The sequence below is a fragment of the Triturus cristatus genome, chromosome 3_2 (genome assembly GCF_964204655.1).
Source record: "Triturus cristatus chromosome 3_2, aTriCri1.1, whole genome shotgun sequence".
NCBI classification, from domain to species: domain Eukaryota; kingdom Metazoa; phylum Chordata; class Amphibia; order Caudata; family Salamandridae; genus Triturus; species Triturus cristatus.
Window position 1 is genome coordinate 1,056,585,713 of NC_140584.1, and position 12,433 is coordinate 1,056,598,145.

At 44.1% G+C, this 12,433-nt stretch overlaps 1 protein-coding gene across 3 annotated transcripts in view; it reads left to right on the forward strand.

Annotated features, from left to right (window-relative positions):
* LOC146859108 (protein spinster homolog 3-like) overlaps positions 1-12,433 on the forward strand; it is a 363,281-nt gene that overhangs the window by 266,234 nt on the left and 84,614 nt on the right. For all 3 annotated transcript variants that reach the window (XM_085646939.1, XM_085646941.1, XM_085646940.1), the window contains exon 9: positions 7,915-7,980. In XM_085646939.1, coding sequence (XP_085503065.1) covers positions 7,915-7,980 — 66 coding nt within the window. The remainder of the gene's footprint in view (positions 1-7,914; positions 7,981-12,433) is intronic.

A 12,433-nucleotide genomic window follows, 5' to 3' on the forward strand; every position in this document is an offset into this window, starting at 1 on the left:
TCAGGTAGGGACTTGAAGCTCTGCCCACTCTCCGCACATATTTTTCATTGGCTTGTGTCATTGTCCACTGTAAACTGTCACTGTTCATTGGTCAATAGACTTATTAGTCCCTCCTTAGTACAGCCTTGTCTCATTTTGTAACCTCACATGGTGACACCCCCTGTTACGTGTGTTGTTATTCGGTAGGCTTTAATTACAGCCTCCGAGCACTATTTTCTCAAATAGCTTTGTCCTGCCTGCTGTTGCAGGCAGGACACGCTCTCTCCTAACGCTTTAAAAAAAAAATCTTTCTGCAATAGGTCTCGCATTTGTGAGAGTTTAAGCTATTGGCATTGTAAATGCAATGCTTTTTATTAATCTGTTTTAAAAACAACACATAAATAAAAGGCATTGTCATTTACAATGCCAATAGCTCAAACTCTCATAAATGCGAGACCTATTGCATTGCAAATGCTTGTTACCTTTATAGACGGGGACCTACCATCCGTAGACGTCCAGCCCAAGCTGCCAGGTCATGTCCCTTCTGTACCGTAATCGAAGCTATCCCACATGTGCTGGCGCAGTTTGGTCTAAAGCAATCCAGAGTAATTCCCAGTGGTCCAGGCTAATTTAAATACTTCCATCCCTTACACATGAACACTGACCATGTGCCTTATCATCTTAGCGGGAAAGGGGGAAAGTGAACCTGATGGCCATCACACACAGCACTTATATCTAACCCTGAGTTGGCAGCACTGTGCCAGTCTTGGCCAGCACTGCTGATCCTCAGTGAGGAAGGGTTGCCAGCACCTTGCCAATCTGCCTGTACACTGGATGAGGAACACCGGCATAGGGTCGACAATGCATTGAGGTTCCTCCTATCCACAGATGGGACTGGGGCTTTTTCTCGTGAACTTTGAGCTTGCATGGCAGGAGGTGTGGGGAAATACCATTCTGGCAGTTCGACCTTGCCTGTACGGCATGATGCAAGTACCATCACAACACATGGTTAGTGGAGTGTATCCTCAAAGTGGGTGTACATTTCCATCATCCACATTCCAAAATCCCGGATGTGCTGGGATTTTTCAATTTACACGACTGTCTTGGACAGAAGTAACACTGGTGGAAATGGTAGCAGAACCATCGCTCTAAAAGTAGGCGCCTGGTTCCATGCCATATCTGTAGGAACTGGTCTTCCTTGTTGGCTCTGTCACCGGGAATACCGGCGGAGGAGGAAGGGGGAGGGCAGATGTGTGTGGGTGAGGCAGCGTCCATTTCTTAGATATGTTCTTGGTAAATACCTTATTCCACCCGTAATGTCACCACTTATCATGTTTTTAGAGCCATGTGCTTGGAGAAACCGTATTCAGTCCTCTGGCTGCTAGTCCTAGAAGTAGAGGATCTATTATAAGCAAAAGCTGTGACCTGGAAAACAAGCTCGAGGGACCTCCAAGAATAGGTGATACATTCCAGGAACATGGAGCCGCCTGCTGCTATGCAGGGCTGTGTGATGTGCATGAATCTTTGCTTTCAGAACGCCCAGTGCTTCATTGTAAATTTGCAACAGCTGCTTCTTAGACTTCATAGACACTACATCAGTGTTGGTCAGCTACAGATGGGGAGGACTTTGCCCCTAGAAGTGTAATCGTAGCACTAAATAGGAAGTCATCATGAAGTGAGGTATGTGGGTGTCGTAGTGTCAGAGAGGTGACCATGTTCAAGTCAGTGAAGTGGCCAATTTTGGACCAAAGGGGGCCCTTAAATGTAGAGCTCTTCGAATCAGACAGACAGCAAATCAAGGTTCTGTCAGGCATTTATTTACTGCATTTATGTAGTTATCATTGTGGTTTAGCACAGATGTTGTTATTTTAGGCAACAGAGCACTGTACATCAGGCAGGACATGGTTAGAGAGCTCAGAGTACTACACTTATTATGAACACAGAGGCCACCATTGTGGAGGTCAAAGAGAAATTAATATTAGTGTTAACGTTGCCACCTTACAAGAGGTTTCCATTCCAGGAGTACAGATGTTGCAACATTAGGGTTATGGATGGTACCCATCCTACAGTCAGAGCGGTAGCCATCTTAAGTCGAGGGATGTAGCCATATTAGATTGAGTGTTGTAGCCATATTAATGCCAGATGCAAAATGATCTTAGGGCTACAGAGGTACACAAATACCCAATTCAGACTTAGAACTACAGGAGGGCTGAATTAGCGGAGTCTGATTCTGCAGAATCACTTAGAATTACATTACAATTCCATCAGATTCCGCGGATTTCCGCGACGGGGCAAAGTGGGCATTGGGCGCTATTTTCTTAGTGCAAAACGCACCAGTGTGTCCAAACATAATATGATCAAACTTAAAAAGAGCTTCCAGGAGTACTAGAGAGAGGGGCTTTGGATCCGATCATAGGTGGAGTGGTCAGAAGTACATGTTTTGATTGGGCAGAAAGTTTGTGCTTCCACAGAAAAAAAGTGCTTTCCTTTTACATGTCCGTGATTGTTTTTATTTCTTTCGCCAGCTGGCTGAGCCAGCAGCAGTATGGCTAACTGAGCTTGAACATTCAGAGACAGGCAATTGACATGGTAATGATGTTAAAGTGCCTTTGATAACTAGATAATTGATGGTGTTTGTTTTTCTCAGGCAGCAGCACAGATGGGAGGAGTGCAGCCATGAGGAATATATTGCATTTCCAGTATCCGCCACTTCCATCATTAACTTTGGGCTTCAATATGTAGTTATGTCTTTGAAAGCAGTGGGATTGCTAGAGCTACACTAATCTACTTGGATTTTGGGTCTGGCTTGACAGTGTGACTGTTGCTTGACCTTATGTGATCAACAAAAAAGACCTTTTAGAGTACTACTGAGAGAGTGGCTTAGGCTCCACTCATATGTTGGTTCCCTAGAGGACAAGAATGTGATTGGGCCAAATTTGTATGCTTCCACTAAAAAGACTGCCTGTATTTCATTCTTTGGCTTGTGGCAAAGTTGATACTCTATACAACAGGACTGTGTTGGTAATGGTACCAAGCCAATGATCCTAGCTACAGGCCTGACCTGTTTATTATGAAATGTTATGTTACAATCTTTAGGCCTGACTTATATTAGCGTATATTAAAGTCAATAGGCTTTTAAGTGTTGATTGGTATTGCTCTGTATTAAAACCTACAGATAGTTAAATTGATACATGGAATCTCACAGATTACCCTAGCAGGCAGCGGTGTTGGTGTTGGTTACCCTGTGTGACAACCTGTAAATATAGAAGATTTGCTCTGTAAGAATCCTTGGGGAGGGATGGTATTTTGCACAGCCACAAGGCAGATGGTTTACACCATTCACATTTTTGCCGGAATCTCTTCTTAGCTGTCTGACAGGATCTTGTAATAAAAATCATTCAATAAAATACACCACACATAGCTTTTGAAAAAGACCGTATGGTCGAAACGCATCAGCAGTAAATAAACTACTTTGGACTATACCTGGTGTGCGGGCTTCTTTGCTGCCGCCGCAGCGCCAATAAAGGATTGTGAGAATGTATATATATTTTTTTTTTCACTGAAAAAACTAAAATTAAAGTAACATTATAGTTAGGTGAATTTGTCAACGACAACATTAATGTTTTTAACTAAAAAACATCAAAAATTCACCAGTTATAGTTAGCAGCACTAATTATAACTTGTGCCCTTGCCATGCACTGCTTATGACGTCACAAATGACATCACTCATGACATGTTCTATGACACCATTTATGACATCACTCATGACATCTAATTTTTCTCATGTTGTTGGCAGCCAATCAGAGCGCTTGGATTGTAGGAATCTTACTCCTGTGGGAGCGAGATGGATCAAGGGAAATTAAGTTTCCAGGGCCAATCAGAAAGGTTGAATGTCGGAACAATGCATGCCTTTACCACACTTGCTGTTACTCCGAAGTCTTTCCCACAAATGTGTCTTTACCACGCATTCATTTACCATGCGTATCGTCACAACGACTTGCCTTAGGGAGAGAGCTGGACTTTGGAGCGGTATAGTTTACTATTCTAACTCCAGTCTGGGCAACAGTAGGGAAAGTGTTGGACTTTGAAGTCCAGTGTTGTTTTTCCTAAGGTATGTCGTTGTAATGATATGCCTGGTAAAGATGCATTCATTGTTATGCCTGTAACGGCAGCACATAGTTCGTGCAACATTGTAAATGCTGCTTCCCATCAGAATGCTTTATTTTTAAATTGGTGCCCCCGCGAGAGTCTTTCGAGAATCACGTAGACCCAACTGCCTAAATATACAATTATTTATTACCCTAAATTTCTCAAAAACGACTGAACACATTTTCAGAAACTCAAAAAAAGCACAATCTGTGGACCAAGATCTAGATTCCTGTCAAATTTGGTATAATTCTGTTCAGCAGTTTTTGCTGTAGCCTTGTCTAAAGAGGTCTATGAAAAATGCATGAGGGTTTGGCGTTTTCTGACCCCCCCTTTTTTCTCAGCCCCTGCTTTATGGGTCAATTCCATAGCGTTCTGATTGGCCCATGGAGCTTTTTACCCTTGGGCCAGTTAACTCCCATGGGAGTCAGACTCCTTCAGGAGCAAGCGCTCTGATTGGATGCCAGCAACATGAGAAAAATGTTGATGGCAGTCTTTACAGGACTCGGGGACTTAGTCCCCTGTCCTGAAGTTTAACAAAAAGAAAATGTGGGGGCAGGTTAGAGATACCCTGCTCCCCTATCCTGTGGGGGTGGACCCAAAGGGACACCCCCCACCGGACCTAAATAAGAAAATAAAATTTGCAGTTGTTCCTGTGATCCTGTAGGAATTGTGAAGGATGGCAACAAAAAGAGAAAATGGGGAGGGGAGCATGAGTAGGGCGCCCTTCCCAATCTCATTTTGGGCCACAGGAATCCCATCCCCCAGGGCCTAGTATAATAATTAAGGTGAAGGGGTGCAACCCCCTACCCGAGCCATGCTAGGCAACAGGGCTTTCCCATAACCCAGGGCCGATTTCTTGAAAAATAGGAAAGGGACCACTCTGCGCCCCTCCGGAACAGGCCCATGTTCCCATTCTTCATGGCCGATTGCTAAAAAGAAGCGGCAGAGGGTTATGTGCCCCCCCTCTCCCCGAGCCATTGTAGGACCTGGGGACCCCATCCCCCGGGGCCAAAATAATGTTTGGCCCCCCTGTTTGAGCATATAGGCCCCAGGGACCCCATCATCTGGGATTGGCTCACTTACTGTGTCCCGGAGAGAAACGTGTTAGCTTCTGTCTGTCAGGAGCCTTTTTCAATTTCCTGCCAAATGGGAGCAAACATACAAGTCAACTCCCCACCAGAGGGAGATTTAAATATGCTCCCCCCAGCTAAAAGCAGACTTCTGTTCTGTTTGAACACATATTGCTCCCGCCCGGAGGGAGCAAGCAGAAAATAGCTGCTCCCTCCAAGTAGGAGCGATGCCGGCTCCCACACCATGCGAGGAGCCGGCTGGGGGTACAGGGGTCCTGGGGCTCCCCCACAGCCCCCAAGGTGGTGGCAGGTGGGTGCCCTCAGGTGGGCACCAGCTTCTAATTAATGCAGGCCCTGGGGCCAAAAAGGTTCTGGGAGGGGTAGAGGCGTAGTCCCCCTTCCCTTTATAATGACATGCTGCCTTAGGGATGGGATTCCCGAAGCCTAATAAAGCTCGGTCCCACGCCCCCTCCCCTTAATTATGTAATTTCACCCTGGGAGATGGGGCCCCCAGGACCGAAAAAGGTTCAATGAGTTGGGACATATGGCATCCCTCTCCTTTTTTATTGTATTTGTCCAAAGGGGATAGGGTCCCCGGGACCTAGTAAGACTCAGGTAAGGGGGCTGGATGCACCTCCCTTCTCTTAGTATATGGCAATGGGAAGTGGGGTCCCCAGGGCCTTTTAAGGCTCGGGAGGAGGGCCACAAGGCATGCGCGCCTTTTATTGGAATTTGGCCCAGTGGGATGGGGTCCCTGGGGCCAACTAAGTTGCGGGGAGAGGGTCTGCAGCCTTCATCCATGGAATATACATGTTTTGGCCCAGGGAGAAGGGATCCCGGGGCCTGAAGGCAAACCCTACACAGCACATGCCAAAGGCTGTTTGTGGCAGGGGCTTGGCAGCCTGCTAGAGGGTTGGCTACAGGGCCCTGTGGCAACCAATCCCTGGACCAACCCCCGCTGCGCACGGCAGTGAGCAGTGTGGGGTTGGCTGTCTGTGGTGAGTTGGACGCAGGACCTGCCTGCTAACCAAGCCCATAAAGCCAACCCCACGCATTACCAAAGGCCATGTGCCACGTGGGGTTGGCTGGCTTCTGGTGGCTGCCTGCGTGGAGTTGGATGCAGGGCTTGGCTGCAATCCAATCAGTTGTGTACAACTATGGTTGGTGAGTCCTTTATTTTCAATTTCATTTCTTTGCTTCTCCTCTTTCATTGTAATTTGACTTAAAAGGATACAACTGCTGTCCAGGTAGTGCCAACTGGTTACTTGCTTGCCACTCGTTTAATCTACAGGCGCATAGCATTCAATGTGGTCATTTTCTCTAACCGAAAAGGAGAACGGGTACCAGAGAAAGCAGACGCCGTGAGCCACAAAGCTACGGATACGCACTGCGAGAATTTAATAAAACCCTGAGGCCAAGTGAACCACTTAATTACAAAAGGGGTTGCTGTGAACAGTATTGATTGAACAGCGGAGAACCCCAGGTTGGGAGACAGTGGAGATCTATAGAGACCATTGAACTAGTGGTGACCCACCCGAAATAATCCATACCGAAACAACCATCTACTGAGTGATATTGCACCGGCACATAAAGAATCAATTATTTGTGCCATTTTAATGATGGAAAGGAGTGAAATAAACATTTGTCCTGAAGAAGGTGGCTTGATCAAGGCTATGCCACCGAAACGCGTCGACGCCTAAAGCTTTGTTAAATTTGTTAAAATACAGCAATAAGACGAGGACAGGATAGTAGCAACCCTGCACAGTGCTGTCTATTATCGCAAATTAACAGTCACAAGACAAATATAACTAGCTCAATTTTTCCTTTCCAAGGAGTGGGAAGTAAAATGAATTTGTATAACTGTGATGTATAGGATTTTAATATGTTATGTATGTCTTTTTAAATTGCTTATTTGCATAATTTGTATTCAATATTTTAGTACTGTTAATTAAAAATATCAAAATTTATTAAATCTCTTTATAAGTGCTTTAGCATCCTAACTGTAGTATTTACGGGACCCACTGTGTGAGTGAAAGGTTGTGGTGAATAAGTGTGTGGATATTGTGATAAGCATTTTCAAAGGGAACACTTGTCTTAACTTTCTGGTCATTTTCTCTAAACCAGGAGATCATTATGGAACACTGTTGTTCGCAGTGTATCATTGTTTCTTGAGTCTAAGATGGCCAACACTTTGGTTATAAATTTAGCAGCCATGCTGGAACTTCAAATCAGCAATAGTCGATTCATAATACCTATGTAAAACGCACACCGCTGCTACGATTCATTTCTCCATTCCAGCATATTTAAATGGCAGCATGTATTCTTTTTTTTCTTCTTGTATTCTTTTAATTTATTTTGCCTATGGTGTAGCGTTTGTGTGTGTATTATTGTGTTTGTGTTACAGGGTGAATGCAAGAATGAGTCCGTAGATGGATGAATGGATGCATGAATGCAAAAATGAGTGACAGAGTGCAAGCGCAGTGACTAGGTTAATGCCTAAACTCATCAATCACACAAAAGGCACTTTCATTCATAACCCAGACCTATTGGCTTTGCCAGTGCTTGTGTTTCTGTATCTACCCTTCTGGTCGGTGAGAGAGGCCCTCTTGCTGTGGCAGATCCTGGCCCGCCCCTGACCTCTGCAGTCACAGACACAGTATTGACACTCGGCTTCTATAAAATGTCAGATCATTAACTGCTGTTTTTCTCTCTGCAGATTTTTATTGCGCTGGGGGAGCTTCTTTTATCGTTTAACTGGGCCATTGTGGCTGACATACTGCTGGTGAGTTTATAGTGTTCTTCCCGCCGCTTTATTGATTTCCCGCGCACACAAAGCCTTTTCTGACAGGAAGGCGCCTGCGCGCCCCACAAGGCACGCGCTGCTTGCGATATCATTGTGTGATTACCTGACGCAGGGCCGGCTCTAGGGCGGTGCGGTCGGTGCCACCGCACCGGGCGCTGAATGGGGTGGGGGCGTCATTTTTGAAAGTTTATCATCATTTTAAAAGCACCTGCTGCTGCTTTCCTTGCCTCCAGCAATTTTCAGGGCTCAATTAAAATGTCAAGATAACTCCAGTGATTAATTGTCTTCCTGGAAAGAGACTGGAGGTTTGTCTAGTGTAAGTTTTGACTCATCCTAAGGTAGCTCAGAGGGTTAAAACGCCTGCTGCTATGAATGTGTACCATGCAGATAACAAATTGCATGTAATGTAAATAGGGCAGTGGGTTACTGCTTCTGTAAGAGAGCTTCTTTTGTTACTTGTCGTTTATAAGTCAAATTCCTATGATAGAACATTGAGCTATTAACTGTCATCAAAAAGGAGCATGCAAACTGAAAGGTTTATGCTAGAGCTATATGTTTTTTTGCCCAGTCTTTCATTATCCTAATCTTGCCAAAAGGGTTCATTTGGGTTGAAAACAATTCTTATTAATAAAGAGAAACCCTAACAATGGATTTATGTTTTAAATTCTGAATTTGTGCTTTTCCAGAATAAGGACTCTTAAACTATATTGCCTACCAGTATTAATGAAATGTCACTCCTACACTACACCTTGTAGTCCAGCCTGATGTAACATTTCCTTTCCACTGATTTACACATATATGATTGTCTCTGTGCAATGTGTGTGTGATGTAAAGTGCTGTGACACCTTACACTGGTATGAGTGGTGCTATAAAACTAAATGAATCTGAGAGACAGTGGTTATGGAGACTTGAGGGGCACTGTTAAAGGGTGCTAGCGAGGGAATCCGTGGCAGAGGTGGTCATTGAGGGCGGCGCCAACAAACATTGTCGCATAGGGCGCCACCAGTGTTAAAGCCGGCCCTGACCTGACGCCTGTCCAGCGCCCCTCTCGAGTCTCCGCAGCGCTTCCACATTTAATGTGGGCAGCAACGTCAGACAGATCTTCAAAGGAGATTGCACCGTCGCTTTGCGAAGAGAGGTCTCAACATTTTTGGCTCTGACAAAACAAAAATGTAAGGTGTTTTCTTCTAGCATGCTACACGCGGATGTTTTACTTGAAAAGTTTTTATTGGTTTTGGCAATGTTTTGTCAAATTTACGGCTATTAATTTTGTTTTTTAGCCAGCTTGCTGGCTAAAAAAGAAGGGGAATATTAATTGTAAAACAATTCTAAGACTGCTTTTTAAGCTGATGGATACTTCCTGGTTCAAAACACCACCTGGAACTGGCCATCTTTCACCTTTTTAGGTTTCGCCTTCATGCTGGTTCAGAGCCCTCCCATCACTTACTATTACTTACCACTGGTTGTCTTCCACGTCGCTCTCCTTCCTTGCTTCTGCTTGGTCGGCGGCTCCTGCTCCTTCCTTCTTCCTCTAGGCGCTTCATGTGTTAGTCGCTGCAATGGAGCATGGACCGAGTACAGCTTCCTGTCTGCGTGTAGTGTCCTTCCACTGACCCCATGCTCCTGCAGGTACTTTTTCTTTTCTTTTGAACATGGACTCTTAAAAAGTGCATGTCTGTAGTCCATCTCCCGCCCTTCCCTCGTGTTGCTTGTCCCCGCTCCCTCCTCCCGCTGTCCCTTGTGTTGCGGCTCCATCCCTCCTTCCCTTGCTCCTCCCTCGTGTTGCTTCGCCCTCTAGCTGTCCATTGTTGCTGTTACAACTCTCCTCCCCCATCCCTCTCTCAAGTTGCTTTTATTTTGTTCGTTGTTGCACTTTTATATGGCACCAAAGGTATTGGAAAGTTTCACTTGAGCACCAGTTACATCACACATGGATACATTCATTTTTAAGGCACAGGGAGATATAAGTGAGCTCTCCCCTACCACTGTTGTTGCTCCCACCATCTTCCCCCATGCCTCCCTTGTGTTGCTTAACCCTCTAGATGTCCATTGTTGCTGCTCCCTCCTTTCCACTCCTCCCGCTTGTGTCTTGCACCCCTCACGCTTGGTGCTTGCACCCCATCCCGCTTGTGTCTTGCATCCCCTCAAGCTTGGTGCTTGGTTTAAAAAAAAAAAATAAAGCACTTTGAGCGGTCAACGCTGGCTGCATCATATCACCATTTTTTTTAACTTTAAGCCATGTTGCCCAGCAGCCTGTGCTGCTGTACAACAGGGTTTGAAGTAAAGGAAAAAGCTACTGGAGTAGAGACCTCCGTCCTGAGAGGCTGAAACAAATTTGCCTGCATCCTTACAAATAAAATAGATACAACCCTGATACAAAATTAACCATAACTACTCAGACTGCAGCTAGCACTTGTTGAGTAGTTTCTGTTAATGTCCACTATGTGTTCATCTTCAGCGACTACACTTTAATACTTGATTGTGTGTGGCTAACATCAAACATTTTTTTTTATAGGGGAACACAGAATTTTCTATGCTTTGTTAATTTTATGTTAAAATCATTAGTTGATTCGTATTTGACATTATCAAAATAATTGTGTCCTGTTCTATACTAGGCACCTATGTAAAGTATTATATGTGTAATTTTGTAATTACTCATTATGAAATCATACATGTTGGCATCGCTAAAAAGATAGTCACAACTAAATAATGGCAAGTCAACTGAGCTCTGGATAAAATACTATGTGGAATGGCAAAGCATGCATTTCACATAAGTTGTAATTTATATTTTGGTCACACACAACATAGGCCCAGTTTGCAGTCTCACACCAAAGAAATCAAAATGATGATGGGTGGAATGCTTGAATTAACCACATTCCAACTGTAGTTTTTGTGCTCACTTTGCCACTTCTGACAATGGCCATTCTTCTGCAACCCAGGCTTGGTTGTTTTCCATTTGGAGGAGTCTTGCTCATTTGACAGATCAGATCCCTCCTGAACAGGAAATTCCCTATTCCAGACAGGGTTTATGCTGTTTGGGCCTCATCAGTGAAATACATTTCTATGGGACAGTGACCATGGAACCCATATTTGGGCATACCCATCACACAAAAGCTATTGGAGTGATAAAAACAAAAAGGTGATGGGTAAATGCTTATCGATGCACTGTGCAGCGATTGCTGTTCAAATCGTATGCCCCCCCCAATGTTTTCTAGTATTCTACCCTGAGACAGTTGGTAAATTCAAATCTTATTTTTATTGGATAGGAGTTTGGGTGCTCGAATGGTATTATACCATAAACGGATGGTACTGTTTATGCGTTCAGTCACGTTAATGAATCGTTTTTACAGTTACTGAACTTAGCGCTCAAATGGTACTGCACATATCTTTTAGGAAGTAAGATTCCGACTGAACTATATATGTTTTAAAATTTTTATGCAAATGTATTTTTTTTTCTTTTTTTTTAACATCTGATGAATTTGTTGATTGTTTGCACTGGAATTGAATATAGCTCCAAGTGTCATATCGTTTGCTAATTGTATCGTATATATATATGTGTTCCTAGCATTAGCACTTTTTATACATCAGGTGAGTGGTTTTCATCAGAATGGTATGGAATATAGTGCCTAGACAGTGATCAGATTAATTGTTTCTTCCTGAATGTTGTTGTGCCGCTCAGTTGATTGCACTGCATGTGTCTTAAAGAAGTGAAATTGCTGACATCTCAAACAAAAAATAAATAAACAAAAAAAATGCCTGAATTAATCTCAGCCACTGGCACTTGGTCAGGGCCTCATTCCAATCTGTGACGCTTCAGACAAGGACAGTCCTCAGCCTTGTTCCTGCTCCAGTAGTAACTGGTGCTCTGTGAATAGAAAACAAGCAACACGACTGGTTTTGGCCTATTTGCGCCTCTTCCGTCAGGTGCATCCTGGTTCCAGTTGCACAATGAGCATGGGACCCACGTCTGTGCCACGATGTAAGCTACAGAGCCACCTTATGCATGCCGTGTGAGTTGGTATGGGTGAAGCAGAAACTTTCAAGGATAGACAATTTGCAGTTTCATTAAAAAACAAAATAAACAAGGACAGCAAATCTGTGGAAAGGTGGAAAGAGCTTGTGAATTACTTCAATTCCCTCATTAGGTACTTTTTAATTGTATCCAGTTTCAAACACTTCTTGGTTGTAGAAGGCGCCAATCAACCCATACCTTCCAACTATCTGTGAAACATGCGTTCAGCAGTTTTAGTTAGCTATTGGCGTTTCTCGTCGCGCAGAAGATCAGATGTACGGAGTCTTTCCCGGATATATGCCTCGGCAGTACACTGTATATATGCCTTGGCAGTGCACTTTATATGTGCTTCAGCAGTGCACTTTATATATGCCTCTGTTATATTCCATATAGGTACCCTAATATAGGCTCAGGTAACAT